General features: G+C 39.8%; 1 protein-coding gene across 3 annotated transcripts in view; it reads left to right on the top strand.

Annotated features, from left to right (window-relative positions):
- Positions 1 to 17,426, top strand: part of LOC135173778 (nipped-B-like protein) — a 265,346-nt gene that overhangs the window by 223,726 nt on the left and 24,194 nt on the right. For all 3 annotated transcript variants that reach the window (XM_064140921.1, XM_064140923.1, XM_064140922.1), the window contains 11 exons: positions 2,847 to 2,936; positions 3,178 to 3,392; positions 3,493 to 3,595; positions 5,677 to 5,775; positions 5,874 to 6,020; positions 7,160 to 7,294; positions 10,917 to 11,015; positions 12,176 to 12,229; positions 13,435 to 13,543; positions 14,099 to 14,235; positions 15,902 to 16,042. In XM_064140921.1, coding sequence (XP_063996991.1) covers positions 2,847 to 2,936; positions 3,178 to 3,392; positions 3,493 to 3,595; positions 5,677 to 5,775; positions 5,874 to 6,020; positions 7,160 to 7,294; positions 10,917 to 11,015; positions 12,176 to 12,229; positions 13,435 to 13,543; positions 14,099 to 14,235; positions 15,902 to 16,042 — 1,329 coding nt within the window. The remainder of the gene's footprint in view (positions 1 to 2,846; positions 2,937 to 3,177; positions 3,393 to 3,492; positions 3,596 to 5,676; positions 5,776 to 5,873; positions 6,021 to 7,159; positions 7,295 to 10,916; positions 11,016 to 12,175; positions 12,230 to 13,434; positions 13,544 to 14,098; positions 14,236 to 15,901; positions 16,043 to 17,426) is intronic.

The following is a 17,426-nucleotide window of genomic DNA, read 5'->3' on the forward strand; positions in this document are numbered from 1 at the left end:
CTCTCCAGCCACTGTGTCCCCAGCCTGTAGCGCTGCTTGGGGTTGTTGTGGCCAAAGTGCAGAACTCTGTTGCTTGACACCAAGGAGAAGAGGCTGGGCCCCTCCTCGCTCCAGGCTCCCTTCACGTAGTTGTAGAGAGTGATGAGGCCTCCTCTCAGCCTCCTCTTCTCCAGACTGAACAACCCCAGCTCCCTCAGATGCTCCTTGTAGGCCATGTGCTCCCAGGCCCATCACCAGCCTGGTGGCCCTTCTCTGGACACATTCCAGCACTTGAATGTCCTTCCTATATTGAGGGGCCCAGAACTGAACACAATACCTGAGGTGTGGCTTCACCAATGCTGAGTACAGGGGGATGATGACCTCCCTATTCCTGCTGGCCGCAGTGTTTCTGATACAAGCCAGGATGCCATTGGCTTTCTTGGCCACCTGGGCACACTGCTGACTCATGCTCAGTCAGCTATCAACCAATACCCCCAGGTCCCTCTCCAAGTTGCAGCTTTCCAAGCACACATCCCCAAATCTGTAGCTTACCATGGGGTTGTTGTGATCCAAGTGGAGGACCTAACACTTGGCCTTGTTGAGCTTCATACAATTAGCCTTGGCCTATCAGTCTAACCTGGCCAGATCCTGCTGTGAGGCTTCCCTACCCTCTAGCAGATGAGCACAGCCACTGAGGGTGTACTCAATCCCCTCATCCAGATCATGGATAGAGATATTAAAGAGGACAGGCCCCAGTACTGAACCCTGGGGGACACCACTGGTGACTGGGCACCAGCCAGCTTTAGCTCCATTCACCACCACTCTGTGGGCCTGGCCATCCAGTTTTTTACCCAGTGTGGAGGTCACTGATCCAAGCCTTGTGCCATGAATTTCTGAAGGAGAGTGCTGTGGGAGACAGTGTCAAAGGCTTTAGTAAAGTCCAGGTAGACAATGTCCATGGCCCTTCCCGCATCCACTAGGCAGGTCACCTTGTTGCGGAAGGAGATCAGGTTAGTCAGGCAGGACCTGCCTTTCATAAACCTCTGCTGACTGGGCCTGATTGCCTGGTTGTCATGTATGTGCTGTGTGATGGCACTCAGGATGACCTCCTCCATAACCTTCCCTGGCACTGAGGTCAGACTGACAGGCCTGTAGTTCCTTGGATCATCCTTCTGGCTCTTCTTGTAGATGGGTGTCACATTTGCTGGTCTCCACTCAGCTGGGACCTCCTGAGTTAGCCAGGACTGTTGACAAATAATGGCGAGTGGCTTGGTGAGCACATCTGCCAGCTCCTTAAGTACCCCTGGGTAGATTCCATCTGGTCCCATAGACTCGTGCACATCTAAGTGACATAACAGGCTGTTGATCACTTCCTCCTGAATTGTGGGGTCTGCTTTCTGATCCCTATCCCTGTCTTCTAGTTCCAGAGGCAGAATACTCAAGGAGCAGCTGTTGTCACTGACAAATACTGAGGAAATGTGGGTTCAGCAGCCCAGCCTTTTCCTTATCTATGGTCACCAGGTTCTCTCCTACATCCAGTAATGGGTGGACATTCTCCCTAGCTCTTCTTTTACTGTTAACATCCTTATAAAAACACTTTTTCTTATCTTTAATGACACTGCCCAGATTGAGTTCTAGTTGAACTTTGGCCTTTCTAATTTTTTCCTTACATTTCCTTGCAAGAGCATTGTATTCTTCCTGAGTTGCCTGCCCCTTCTTCCACAGCCAGTAGACTTTCCTTTTCTTCCTGAATTCTACCCAAAACTCTCTACTTAGCCAGACCAGTCTTCTGCCCTGACAACTTGTCTTCTGATGCATGGGGACAGCTTGTTCCTGTGCCTTGAAGATTTTCCTCTTGAGCAATGTCCAGCCTTCCTGGATTCCCTTGTTATTCAGGACTACCTCCCAGGGGATGCCATCAACCAGTCTCCTAAGCAAGTCAAAGTCTGCCACCTGGAAGCCCAAGGATGTAGTTCTATTGACTCCATTCCTAACCACTAAGAATTGAAAATTCCACCATCTCGTGGTCACTTTGTCCAGGATAGCCACCAGCCTTTACATCTCCTAGTAGTCCTTCTCTGTTTACAAGCAGCAGGTCTAATAGTGAACCATCTCCCTTTGGCTCATTCACCAGCTGTGTTCGGAAGGACCTGACTATTTCAGTATAATACTAAGGAAAAAAACAATGGTTTATCTTTTTGGTTTTATGCTGTCTTAAGTGTTGACAAAGTTTCTGATTTATTAACATGTTAATGGATACTGATTTATACTGTGATACTGTGATACTGTGTTGAGGAGAGGTGGACACAGTAGTCCAGGTTAGGTCTCACCAGATCAGAGAAGAGGGGCAGAATCACCTCTCTTGATCTGCTGGCCACACTGCTTTTGATGTAGCTGTGGTGGTTTGGTCCTGGCTGGGGGCCAGATGCCCACCAAAGCCACTCTATCAGTCCCCTTCTTAGATGGACAGGGGAGAGGGAAAATATAACAAAAGCACAGGAGTCAAGATAGAAGCAATTTAATAGGATGCGATCCAAAGGAAAGACTGCTGGAACACTAACTCCAGCTCAGCCAAACCAAATACAATCTCCACCCTCTGTCAGATTTCTGCACTGGCTAGATGTCACTCCAGAGATCCAGATGTGTCCAGTGCCTCCATATCTTGATGGCATCAATATACATTGTGCACTGGTGTCAACCAACACCTTATACTTCTGTGGGTCCGATGTCCCAGGCTATTGAATCCACAGAATCCAGTATACTCTGTTAAAATATTTGATTAAAAAATTATTAGCTGTATTGACAATTGCAGAATATTTACCACTACGCAATATTTTGTTTAATAACTAACTTTCTGTTTCTGATAGATATCAGGAGATGATGATGAAATTCAACAGCTGCAAAAGGCTTTGCTCGATTATCTGGATGAGAACACAGAAACCGATGCGTCATTAGTGGTAAATTTCAGCTTTCTGATGTCAAGTATATATAAAAATAATTTCAGTAGCATGTACTGAATAAAATTGTTTTGTCATGCATATTAATGCTTAAATTAAATTGTCACCCTAACATATACTGTTGATTATGTTTTTCAAAATATGGTTGATGCATTAGACTCAATCTCATTATAAACCTGTTAATTACACTCTTCTGTATCTGTTGCTTTTGTTTTCTATGGATCCTGGTGGACTTCTCCAGTTTTCTCGAAAGTTTTACATAGCTCAGTGGTTCCGTGATACAACTCTGGAGACAGAGAAAGCAATTAAATCTCAGAAGGATGAGGATCCATCTGAAGGAACTCATCATTCAAAAGATGTTGAGAGCACAGGACAAATCATGCGTAGAGCAGAAAGTCGCAAAATGTTTCTTCGCAGCATCATTAAAACTGCTCCATCTCAGTTCAGTACTTTAAAGTATGTTTCAGCACTACTGATTTCTTTATTAATCATGCATTTGATGTTTTTGATCACTTGTATTAGACACACCTCAATTAAAACATTGGATTTGTTGCAGGATGAATTCTGATACTGTGGACTATGAGGATGCATGTTTGATTGTTCGCTACTTGGCCTCTATGAGGCCATTTGCGCAGAGCTTCGATATTTATTTGACACAGGTAAACTGTGCTAGAAGTCTTAGTACAGTGAAACACAGTTGGTTTATGATTCCAAACACTTTTGTGGTTCTGTTCATTTTAGAGCACAGGTATTTAACAGGCCACAATAACACCATGTGCTTTCATATTCTGTTTTGATGACATAAGTGCTTATATTACTTGAATGCATTACATATGTCATGTTGTATGTCCATTATTTGTCCGTGTTTTTATATGGCAAAATCATTGTTAGATGTACATAGTAAAAGGATAATTACAAAATTTTGAAATCTTTCTTACAGTTTCTGTAAGATGCATACACATTTCATAGAATCATAGAATCATAGAATCAACCAGGTTGGAAGAGACCTCCAAGATCATCCAGTCCAACCTATCCCCCAGCCCTAACCAATCAACTAGACCATGGCACTAAGTGCCTCATCCAGGCTTTTCTTGAAGACCCCCAGGCACGGTGCCTCCACCACCTCCCTGGGCAGCCCATTCCAATGGCAAATCACTCTCTCTGTGAAGAACTTCTTCCTAATATCCAGCCTATACCTACCCTGGCACAACTTGAGACTATGTCCCCTTGTTCTATTTCTGGTTGCCTGGGAGAAGAGGCCACCCCCCACCTGGCTACAATGCCCCTTCAGGTAGTTGTAGACAGTAATAAGATCACCCCTGAGCCTCCTCTTCTCCAGGCTAAACAGGCCCAGCTCCCTCAACCTCTCCTCATAGGATTTGTGCTCCAGGCCCCTCACCAGCTTTGTTGCCCTTCTCTGGACATGTTCCAGCACCTCAACATCTTTCTTGAATTGAGGGGCCCAGAACTGGACACAGTACTCAAGGTGTGGCCTGACCAGTGCTGAGTACAGGGGAAGAATAACCTCCCTTGTCCTACTGGCCACACTGTTCCTGATGCAGGCCAGGATGCCATTGGCTCTCTTGGCCACCTGGGCACACTGCTGCCTCATCTTCAGCTTACTATCTATCAGTACCCCCAGGTCCCTTTCCTCCTGCCTGCTCTCCAGCCACTCAGTCCCCAGCCTATAGCGGTGCTTGGGGTTGTTGTGGCCAAAGTGCAGACCCCTGCACTTGGCCTTGTTAAATCTCATCTCATTGGCCTCTGCCCACCCATTTGATCTTAATTTGATTTGAAAATACAAGCTAACTTGGTCAGTTGCTTGCAGTGCATAGAATCATAGAATCATAGAATGAACAAGGTTGGAAGAGACCTCCAAGATCATCCAGTCCAACCTATCACCCAGCCCTATCCAGTCAACTAGACCATGGCACTAAGTGCCTCATCCAGTCTTTTCTTGAAGACCTCCAGGGACGTTGCCTCCACCACCTCCCTGGGCAGCCCATTCCAATGCCAATCACTCTCTCTGTGAAGAACTTCCTCCTAACATCCAGCCTAGACCTACCCCAGCACAACTTGAGACTGTGTCCCCTTGTTCTATTGCTGGTTGCCTGGGAGAAGAGGCCACCCCCCACCTGGCTACAGTGTGCTTTCAGGTAGTTGTAGACAGTAATAAGATCACCCCTGAGCCTCCTCTTCTCCAGGCATATTACTATCATTTTGGAAGCTGTTTGACCAGTGTGGTTTCCTTCCTTTCTCTGGGAGAAGAGCACTGACATGTTGGCGTCGTGACATGTTTGAACCCCAGTATTGGCTTAGTTGTTTAGTTTAGGTTGCATTACTTATATTGATCTGCATACAGAGCCATTCTTAAAATTACAGTCCCCAAATCCAACTCTCCTGTTGTAGGAACCTTGTGGAAAGCCACAACCAAATGGCAAAAGTAGAGTTTAAATTGAAGGGAATTAAAGCAAATTTATCTGTAAATACTGTATGGACCAGTCTTAGTAAATATCCATGATCAGTTATCAATGTCATGGAACGTCACTTGCATGCACCTTTTTACTGTTTGAGAAGATATATAGTTTTTAGTATACAGATATTCTTATTTTAGGTAAATAATTTGCATGTTATTCTGCTGCATTTTTGCCTGTGAAACATTATTTGCTACCTGCACAAAACAATTTAATCTTCATGGTTTACAAACCAGTTGAATCTTTGTGTTTTTTTCTCTTATTAGATTCTACGTGTACTTGGTGAAAATGCAATTGCTGTTCGAACAAAAGCCATGAAGTGTTTGTCTGAGGTTGTTGCTGTAGACCCCAGTATTCTAGCGAGGGTAAAAAAGAAATTTTAAAAAAGGAATACCCATCATGCACATATGTTCTTCTGTCTTTATTTCTTATTTTGGATCTGTGTCTTATTTATTCTTTTTAGCTGGATATGCAACGAGGTGTTCATGGACGGTTAATGGATAACTCCACTAGTGTACGGGAAGCAGCTGTGGAGCTTCTTGGCCGATTTGTGCTCTGTCGTCCTCAGCTTGCTGAACAGTATTACGACATGCTGATAGAAAGAATATTGGTACAGTGATATTTATTATAAAAATAAGTGTCATTGGAAAATTCGTTTTCAACTGTGTTTATGTGTTTGATAATACAGAATGATGATCCAAGAATAAATTATATCTTATTGTTTTAATGGGGAACATCATGCTTTTAAGACCAACCCTGTAAAATGCATTACTTGTTTCTAGTGAGGCTTTGTTACATCAGAAGGTAAATATACGTAAAAAGTTGTACTGCATCCAAATCAAGATTGTATTCATTTTGATTCCTTTATTAAGGCACAAATTAAGTGAAATGAGGAATTTTGCCCCATATCTGAAGTATGAGATTGGGTTACTGAGGGAAGTTCAGTAGTGTGGGTGATGAAGAAAGATCTACAACAACAATCAATAACGTTGACATGTGTAATGCAAAAAAAGAGAAAAGATAATGCTATGTTTAAGAGTTTTAAAAGACTTCTTAGAAGTTTTTTGTATAAAATGTGTTTTTCCCTGGATGTTCATATAAAATGCAATGTTAATTTAACTGTAAAATAACACTAACTTTTACCATCCATGACAGATTTTTAATCAAATGCTACCCAGTTGCTATAGTTACATGATAAAATGTTTGTAAAGGGTTTTAGAGATGTGCATCTGAGCATAAAGCTGTTCATCCTGACATTCAGACTAAATGAGTTTTGATACAATAATATGAAATGAAACTACTCATCCTTATCCTGAGATGAAGTCTAGGAAAATAGAAAAGATTTGCTGCATGTATCTTGTACATAAACTTTATCCAAAGACTTTTGAGGTATTACAGTTCAGATCTACAAAGGATCTTGTGTGTTCCAACACAGTAGCTAAAGCATCATCAATCTAACTTGTAAGGTCTTGAATTAAGAAATGGAATTCTACATTTGCAACATCATGAGCTCTTAAATAGGAGGATATAAATGGAGGAAACAATTCAGTATTCTGTGGACTCAGCCAGAATTTTTAGAATTGTTGCAAATAAAGTGGTACAAGTTATGCTGACCTTTTCTATAAATGCACTCAAGAATATATTCACTGCCTTTTCTAAATACATTTGGCATGTGAAATTGGGTGATGTTTGAATATTAATTATTATGTCTGACTTGTTTTCAAGACTGTAATGCTTTTCTCCTCACAGGATACTGGTATCAGTGTCAGAAAAAGAGTCATAAAGATACTAAGAGATATCTGCATTGAACAACCAACATTTCCCAAAATCACAGAGATGTGTGTGAAAATGATTCGGAGAGTCAATGATGAAGAAGGCATTAAGGTAAAATGAAACATATTCTTCAGGATTTTAATTATCATAATGTCTTTCCATATTTTGACCCCCAAAAAATGTCATTGGTCTCTGTGATGGTTTGGGTGTTCCCCGCCCCCCCACACTTTAGAAATTACCCAGACTAGACTCAGCCGGCTCTGGAAATATGAATGAAGCTATTTACTTACAGCTAGCACAATATACAAGCAGATATTTACAGTCTATACAGTTATATACAGAAATAGACAAGGTAAAAGTAATACAGAAACACAACTCCCCTCCCAGAAACCTGAGTCCCCAGGAGGGGCTCTCAACCACCCCTGCACCTTCCCCCTGCCCCTCTCAACCTTACCCCAGTCCTAAAGAAGAATAGAAGTTCAGCCAAGAGGTTAAGAAGCAAAGTGGGTTAGGCCAAATGGAAGGTGAGGTTAGGGAGTAAGATGTTGCTCAGTCAGCAGCCCAAGCAGGAGTGAGAGAAAAAAATGGCGAGAGTGTTATCTAATGTTTTCATTTCTCCTTCCCAAACTCCTCAGCGAGACTTCTGAGGGAAGTAGACATCACCATTGTTTTCCTTTCACAGCCTGTGATCTAATTCTTCTCACCAAAACATTCTAACTAGCTTCAAACTAGCAGTCTCTTGTAATTTTTATGATTTTTGTTCACTTATAATTTTTAATCTTAGCTTTATACATTGGTGTTTGACTTCATTTTCTTTCATTTCTTCTATTTTCTTCAAGTTCTTGCTGACAATCAAAAAGTTTCTAAAAGTTATTCTTTAGAGTTTTGAGTCTTTTTTCTCCTTGAAAGTGTTGTCTTCAGTACTTCTCTTTTCTACAAAGTAAAATTGGCATTTAAAGCTCCTTTCTGCACTCAAAACAAACTAAGCAAAAATTAAATACTCGATATTCGTATATGCCAAGTTTGTATATTCTGTGTATATTAAAAAAATATAAAGTATTCATCTGTGCTACTTTTGCATTAATTCTGAATGTTTAGAGAATTTGTTATTCCCCCTAAAATGTTACTTATGTGATCATATTCTACTCTTGGCGCTATGTATAGAATCATAGAATCATAGAATCATAGAATCATAGAATGAACAAGGTTGGAAGAGACCTCCAAGATCATCCAGTCCAACCTATCACCCAGCCCTATCCAGTCAACTAGACCATGGCACTAAGTGCCTCATCCAGGCTTTTCTTGAAGACCCCCAGGGACGGTGCCTCCACCACCTCCCTGGGCAGCCCATTCCAATGGGAAATCACTCTCTCTGTGAAGAACTTCTTCCTAATATCCAGTCTATACCTGCCCTGGCACAACTTGAGACTGTGTCCCCTTGTTCTATTGCTGGTTACCTGGGAGAAGAGGCCACCCCCCACCTGGCTACAATGCCCCTTCAGGTAGTTGTAGACAGCAATGAAGTCCCCCCTGAGCCTCCTCTTCTCCAGGCTAAACAACCACAGCTCCCTCAGCCTCTCCTCATAGGATTTGTGTTCCAGGCCCTTCACCAGCTTTGTTGCCCTCCTCTGGACAGGTTCCAGCGCCTCAACATCTCTCTTGAATTGAGGGGCCCAGAACTGGACACAGTACTCAAGGTGTGGCCTGACCAGTGCTGAGCACAGGGGCAGAATAACCTCCCTTGTCCTACTGGCCACACTGTTCCTGATGCAGGCCAGGATGCCATTGGCTCTCTTGGCCACCTGGGCACACTGCTGCCTCATCTTCAGCTTACTATCTATCAGTACCCCCAGGTCCCTTTCCTCCTGCCTGCTCTCCAGCCACTCAGTCCCCAGCCTGTAGTGCTGCTTGGAGTTATTGTGGCCAAAGTGCAGAACCCTGCACTTGGCCTTGTTAAATCTCATCCCATTGGCCTCTGCCCACCCATCCAGCCTGTCCAGGTCCCTCTGCAGGCCTCTCCTACCTTCCAACAGATCCACACCTGCTCCTAGCTTGGTGTCATCTGCAAACTTACTGATGCTGGACTCAATGCCCTCATCCAGATCATCAATAAAGATATTGAACAGGACTGGGCCCAGCACTGATCCTTGGGGAACACCACTAGTGACAGCTGCCAACTGGATGTGGCACCATTCACCACCACTCTCTGGGCTCTGCCTTCCAGCCAGTTCTTGATCCAGCACAGACTGAATCTGTCCAAGCCATGAGCTGCCAGCTTGGCTAGGAGCTTCTTGTGGCAGACAGTGTCAAAGGCTTTGCTGAAGTCCAAGTAGACTACATCCACAGCCTGCCCTGCATTCACCAGGCAGGTAACCTGATCATAAAAGGAGATCAGGTTGGTGAGACAGGACCTGCCCTTCCTAAACCCATGCTGGCTGGGCATATGCAGAAGGACATCAAACTAAGCTTTGAATCATTATCCTGACAATGATATTTTTTGTTTGATTTAACAAAAAAATATTTATAAATTGCTGAGTAATTAAGAATATACCTGTAATAATTATGTATTGTGTTTTTAGTGGGACTTGAAAACTGCGACTTTAAAGTTGTAGCATATATTTTTACCACTTGAGATACATTAATGTCAAATGCCTTTCAAAGAAGACTGTTAATCAAGATGTAGATAAACAGCTGGATCCCAGGAGCTGCTAGGAAATAAGGATGACCTTGTTCTCTCTCCTCCTTTCCCCTGCCTTTCCAATAACATAAAAAAGATGAGACAGTATTTGCAAATTTTTTTTTATGCTTCCACGAATGAGGAATGCTTTTTACAACCATATGCTTTTGTCGTGGTTTTATAAAAGATAGTGACAGAAATTTAACTCTCAAATCAAATTGGAGAGAAAATTCAGTATTATAGACATTACAAAGCAATTTCCCCATCCATGGCAAACCCCCTTGAAGTTTTCCCCATCCTAAAAAAACCTAGATCTACACTCTCCAGTGCTCCAAACCTCCCCCCTCCAATGCCTCTGCCATCCAAAGAGGCCTACTGCTTACATGTTTTTCCTGATAAATTGGCTCCCGCCGCACACACAGGGCAGGAGGAGGAGAAAAGGAGAGCAAACTGACCTTGTTCTGAGCTTATAACAAGATAGCAGAATTATGGGATTGAATAACAATCTTCTAGTCCCCAGAAGATTTTTAACCCTATTGTCTCAACCTGGGACAGCTTTATAAGTAGTTCAGGAACAATTAGTTCACTTTCATTCTCCATCCAAACACATTAGAAGGGAACTGACTTCATATGTTTGCATAGAAAGACTTGGCTTCTTTCTCACCCTGTCACAGCTGTTCTGAAAATGCCAGTGATCAACAATTACTGATAATTTTGCTGTAGAAAGTGTAATCTTGTGTTTGGCTGTCAGCATCTCAGGGTTTCCTCTCATTTCCCGAGGAATGCAGATTTGTGCAGGAAAATGGTAACTCCACTTTTTGTAGTATTTTAGTGAAGCTTACTTTGTAGACCAGTGTAAGTGTTGTAATAGTAGATCTGGATCTGTCTCATAATATTCTCTACAACAGTCTCAGGTTGACTAATTCCTTACAAAATGGCATGTATTTTCAGAAATCTATTGTACAGATGTAATAGAAATAATACCTACATGCCAAGACAAGTGTATTTGTTTATGCTAATGTGTTTTGTTGTTTGGTTGATATTTTTTAACTTCAGAAATTAGTAAATGAGACATTCCAGAAGCTCTGGTTTACTCCTACTCCACACCACGACAAAGAAGCAATGACCAGGAAAATACTAAACATCACTGATGTGGTATGATAAATAAATTTTAATTAATTGCATGCAAATTTTGATTTGGTCAAGTATTTTTTAAATATCGTCTGTAATCTTTTAGTATATAAAAATAAGCAAGTAATTTAATTATCAGATTATTTTCTTTATGTCTTCTGACATTGAATATATGCTAGAATTATTCCTTTTTAAACTTTAAATGCTTGCTAATCTGATGGGCAGTAACAACTGAGACCACATTATATTCAGGTTGTGTAAAATACTTGTTCTGTTAAAACACAACAAATTTCTGTTATATTTAACATTTTCCAGGAAATGCTAGTAGCAGCATATAATTAAGTTTAATTAAGAAGTTGTCTCTTAAAAGAAAAAATTTGTCAATTTATAACATTTCTTTTGCAAGGTTAATAAACTCTTTCAACAAATACAGGGTCATGTTCCCACAGAGGGTAAACTAGGGTCTGCAAAGCTTTATCTACTTTTCAGGAGTAGCAAATTAAACAGCATGTCTAAATTAAAAAAAATCTATTTCAAATAAAATGTTTATACATATTTAGTGGAAATGTGGTGTATAAAATCACTGTGCTGAGGAGATATTTCAATATCAATTATATCAAAATATCAAAGTACTTGCTGCTACTTATAATTTTGAGTTTAAACTCCATCTTGCATTTCAATATTTTTACTAATTGGCATTGTAGTGTGGATTTTTCCAGACTAGGAACATAGTTGGTTTGACTTCAGCCTAATTCTCAGTTCTCCCATTCAGTTCTATTTTGGAGATCCTGACATATGGTACCAGTATAGGCTTAGTTTGTATATATAAAAATATGTATATGCATATATGCACATGTTCATTTTTAGTATGTCAAACATGTAGTTGTGCTTTAATCTGTACAAAATATTGTTCTATAAACCCAAAATTTTATTTACATTAGATCCAGCAATCTCCAGTAAAATTTGTAGGCCTTGCATTGTATAGGATGCAAGTTCTGGAATCACTTAAAAGTGTGAACTGTATTCAAATACACAAGATTGTTTCTGTCCTCCAAAGATATTGTGCCGAATGTATATGAAAATATATCTGTGCAATGTTTACTGAGCTTTTTAGATGACATTTGTATTGAAGTAATTTTCTTCAGATGCCTTTTTTAACCATTTATTCTCAAAACTACTTTTAGGTTGCAGCATGTAGAGATACAGGGTATGACTGGTTTGAACAACTTCTTCAAAATGTAAGTAACAAGTGTGAATATATGGCACAATCGTTGTAATAATTTTAATATTTCATTTGGTGATAAAACACACTGAAGAGAGACTAGAAAGAGCAGTCCTTTACAGTAGACAAATTAAATTAATGCTCTTCAAACATCTGACATTTTAAAAATCTTCATTGGTGTAATTTTCTTCGTCTCCAACATTAGTTTCTTCCTTTCCATATGACCTGTTTTAAAATACTTTTTGAGGGGAAGAACTTTTGTTTGGTTGATTTTAATTTTATGGTTTCTTCAGTAGTGAGTGACATAACATGAAGTCCACAGCTAAGATACTTAATTCTGAAATGAAACCTCTAATGTAATGTAGATTTTTTTTAAATTTAGATAAATATATTTACACATCCAATATATTTGTTACACAGATTATAGAAGCAATGAATCTTCAGAGTTTAGCTTACTTCTGCATTACATTTTACTCTGATTTTTCTAAGAAATAAGCTTGCTTTGTTTATATCTCTTGGCCTATGTTATATTTCTCCTCTACAACTTGCATGTGCTTGCTACTTTTCCAGCAAAATTAACACTCATATACATGGGGGAATTGAAAGTCTCCAGAAATTTTACTTTAGCCTGGAGTGCCATGAAATACGTAGCCAAGTAAAGCAAACTGCTTCTTAATGCATGCACTGAAGAAAAAGCTATAGTAGTGGCTCAATTAAATTAGCTGATTTTAATTTTCATAGAACTATGTTTCATTTTGGTTTGATATTTTTGTTCTGTGTCAAAAACAAAGCTCTTTTTAAATTTGCTACATTTTTTTCTCTAAGCATTTTTAAAAAGCCTTCTAATTCATTAGTTATTGCTGGCAAGTATGACTGCATAATTGTTTTCTACATGATTTAAGCACAAAGTTACCTTTAATCCAAATGCAAAAATCAGTATAACTTTTCCATCCTTTTGTCACAGCTATTTTTTCCCTACTTCTCTTGCATTTTGGTTTGATTTTTTAACTTCACTTTACCATGTAACTTTTATGGAGAAGTAGAATGCTTTTGTAGTTCAAAAAGCTACAAAAGCATTGAACTTCTCCATAAAAGTTACATGGTAAATGGAAGTAAAAAAAATCCTTCTATATCTGTAGTAATTATTACAAAACCAACATGTATCCAATGCCAATGAATGCACATCTAATAGTAAATATTTTTTTATTTCATCTGCTATAGCTGTTGAAATCAGAAGAAGATGCCTCATATAAACCTGTGAAGAAAGCCTGTACTCAACTTGTTGACAACTTGGTTGAGCACATTCTTAAATATGAGGAATCCTTATCAGGTAATATTGTTTACAAACCAGTAGCTCCTTTGAATTTTATATGGTACGGTAACAGTGGTGGTTCAATTTACTATCACAAGAAGTTAGTTACAGAATTCTAATTATGAAATTGATAGTAATGAATTATTGCATGTAAGTTTGTTGTGAACTTTTGCACACTGTATAATAATAAAGCTTCCCTAATTTTCTCTAGCTAATCTCAATAACAGAACTACTTTTAAAATAAATTCTTTAAACTTGTAGATCACTGAAAACAAAACAAATGTGCCAAGCTTTATTTGCATTAATATTATTCTACAGTTGTAAATAGGTATCATTGACAGCATCAGTGTTCAGTGTACAGTAAGTAGTTTAAAAACTAGTGATTTTGAAGCCTCTTTGCTTTTTATTTCATATATTTTGTGATCACGTACAAATGTTAACACATTATGTTCTCATCTCTAATCTAATAAGAACATTCTGTACTGATCTTGAAAGAGATATTCATATGATGGTTTGGCCATATGTTTTTCATTGCTGAAACATTACTTTGTGTATTTTCTAATTTTTTTACAGATTCTGACAACAAAGGTGTGAATTCGGGTTGCTTGGTTGCTTGCATAACCACTTTGTTCTTATTCAGCAAAATCAGACCCCAGCTAATGGTTAAACATGCCATGACCATGCAGCCATACTTGACCACAAAATGCAGTGTAAGTGGAGAAAATTAGAAAAACAGTCTTATTTTTTCCATTCCCCAGATAATTAAGCATGGAAGTAAATTACTGTCTTGTATGCTTGATGGAATTGAAGATAGGAAAATGAAAATAAAAATTGTGTTTATATTTCATGAACATCATATCTTCTGAACATATTAGGCCCTTCTAATGATCTCTATAGCTTCCAAGATGCTGTTCCTCACCCTCTACATTTGTGTTTTACAGCCAAATAAAACTGAAACCTGTGCCACCTCTTTTACCTGTTATGAAATAATCTCTTGCAATTGTTTTGTTTTATAATCACAATCTAAAAAGTAGTTAAGATTTAACACACAAATCATAAAACTAAACATACAGTTTCATAAAATAGTGCTCTAACATATTGTAAATATTACAGAAAGAAAATGTCCTGTTCTATCCTCTTTGGCACTTCATCTCTCCCTTCCCTAGCTCTGGTGTTTTTGTATTCCCCTGTAAGACAAAAATAGCAGAGAGCTATAATGCTGAACCCCTTACTCTGAAACACTGCTTCACTTTCTGTCATTTTGAAGACAATTGGCTCAGTGAAGGTTGTGATAAACCCCTGATCTGACAGAAGAAACAGGGCAAAATCATACAGCCATAGCTGAAGGAAGTGCTTGGCCGGGTGGGTGACAGCAATCCATTATATTAGGTTGGCTGCCTAGGGATGGGCAGGCTTGAAGAATATAAATAACAAACATGATAAGAATGCTAATAACAAAGCTTAGCTTGTAGGTGTAGCCTAGCATTCTACAAGTTTAGCCCTGGGGAATTCTCTTGGCACATCTGCAACAGACTTTTAAAGCTGCTTCTGGTCAAACAGTATAGGAAATGATTATCTGATCATTACTTGCTTCAACATCTCTTTCGTATGTTTCAGAAATCTTATGCTTATACACGTTGAGACAAATTGTAGGATTATGAATCTCAACTTGAATATTTAAAGAGCTTGATAGTAACAATGGGAAATTATCCTATTGTGATTAGTGAGCTTGATTTGTCAAAATGACAATTTCTAGCAGGTTGTATATTTAATATATAAATGTTTTCCATACAGTCCTCACTTACATATACAATCATGATAATGCAAACCAGTAATAATTTTAATTGCAATTTCTGTATTTGTGTGCATTATTATCTGTTTTGTTTAAGCCACATTCAGCCATAGTAAAACTTCATTTGTTGCCAATACCTGTTCAGAGGTGTTGTATGCTCTCTATATATCAGGAAGAGTTCCTAGATTTGTTATAGGACTTCAAAAAAATGTCAGGACCAAATGTTTTCAGGTCTGTCACTGGCTTGAAGTGTGGTTCTGCTTCTATAGATTTTTTTCACTGTTTTATTTTCTCCAGAAGTTCTGTAGAAAAGAAGAACTTGCTTTCAAAATACTATGTATTTTAAAAGCAGATGTAAACTATATAAATATTCTTTTTAATATTTGTCAAATATCTTACATAGGGTGCATAATTGTATTATACTATTATCTGTGTTATACTAATATGTATTGGTATGTAATGTTATTATGTTGATATTACTATGTAATATTAATCTGTACATATTATATAATGTATATTAATAATGCTTAACTTATAGATGTCACAGCCAGAAATGTTAAATGCTATAAATACTGTTGTTTCAGACACAGAACGATTTCATGGTGATATGCAATGTTGCAAAAATCTTAGAACTTGTAGTGCCACTAATGGAGCACCCAAGCGAGACATTTCTAGCCACTATTGAGGAAGACCTCATGAAGCTCATCATCAAATATGGCATGACAGTAAGCTTTTATTTGATACTATTCAGTGGATTCTCTTCCACATTGCAGTACATGGCTTTGATTTAAAGAAAGTCTATCGTAATTATGAAAATAACTATTGAGCCACAACAAAAATTAGTGTTCTTGGTTTATCAATGTTTGTATATATTGTTGCTGTATTTTAGCAATTATAAGTTTGGGCTGGTTTTCAGAGCAGTCTAGGAGATGGGCATTATGTCTGTTAGATCTTTAGGTCTTGTTCTCCATAGCTTTTTCCTGCATAAACTCACAAAAAACTCAGCTTTAACTTGTAAATACATCACAGGATCACAAGATGTTGGGGGTTGGAAGGGACCCAAGGAGATCATTGAGTTCAACCCCCCTGCCAGAGCAGGACCACACAATCTAGTACAGATCACAGAGGAATGCATCCAGATAGGCCTTGAAAGTCTCCAGAGAAGGAGACTCCACAACCTCTCTGTGCAGCCTGTTCCAGTGCTCTGTGACCCTTACAGTAAAGAGGTTCCCCCTTGTGTTGAGGCAGAACCTCTTTTGCAGCAATTTACACCCATTGCTCCTTGTCCTATCACAGGGAGCAGTGAGCAGAGCCTGTCCCCCCCTTCCCAACCAGCCTTCAGATGTTTATAAACATTTACTAAATCCCCTCTCAGTCTTCTCCAGACTAAAAAGCCCCAGGTCCCTCAGCCTCTCCTCATCAGCCATGCCCTCCAGTCCCCTAATCATCCTTGTAGCCCTCTGCTGGACCCTCTCCAACAGATCCCTGTCAAACTGGGGAGCCCAAAACTGAACACAGTATTCAAGATGAGGTCTCACCAGGGCAGAGTAGAGGGGAAGGAGAACCTCCCTTCATCTGCTGGATACACTCTTCCTAATACACCCCAAGATCCCATTGGCTTTCTTGGCCACAAGGGCACATTGCTGTGCCATGGGTAACTTGTTATCCACCAGGAATCTCAGGTCCCTCTCCACAGGGCTGCTCTCCAGCAGTCACCTCCCAGCCTGTACTGGTGCAGTTTATTATTCCTTCCCTGGTGCAGGACTCTGCACTTGTCCTTGTTGAACCTCATCTGGTTCCTCTGTGCCCAGCTCTCAGTCTGTCCAGGTCTCTCTGGATGGCAGCACAGCCTGCAGCTGTCTCAGCCAAGCCTCCCAGCTTGGTGTCGTCAGCAAACTTGCTGAGCAGCCTCTGTCTGTCTGTGCCCTCATCAGTGTCATTGATGAAGATGTTGAACAGGACTGGCCCCAGCACTGATCCCTGGGGGACACCACTGGTCACAGCTCTCCAGCTGGACCTGGCACCACTGATCACCACTGTCTGAACTCTGTCTTGTAACCAGTTCCTAACCCACCTCACTGTCTGCTCTTCCATCCCACACTGCCTCAG

This window comes from Pogoniulus pusillus (assembly GCF_015220805.1).
Source record: "Pogoniulus pusillus isolate bPogPus1 chromosome W unlocalized genomic scaffold, bPogPus1.pri SUPER_W_unloc_1, whole genome shotgun sequence".
Classification (NCBI taxonomy): Eukaryota; Metazoa; Chordata; class Aves; order Piciformes; family Lybiidae; genus Pogoniulus; species Pogoniulus pusillus.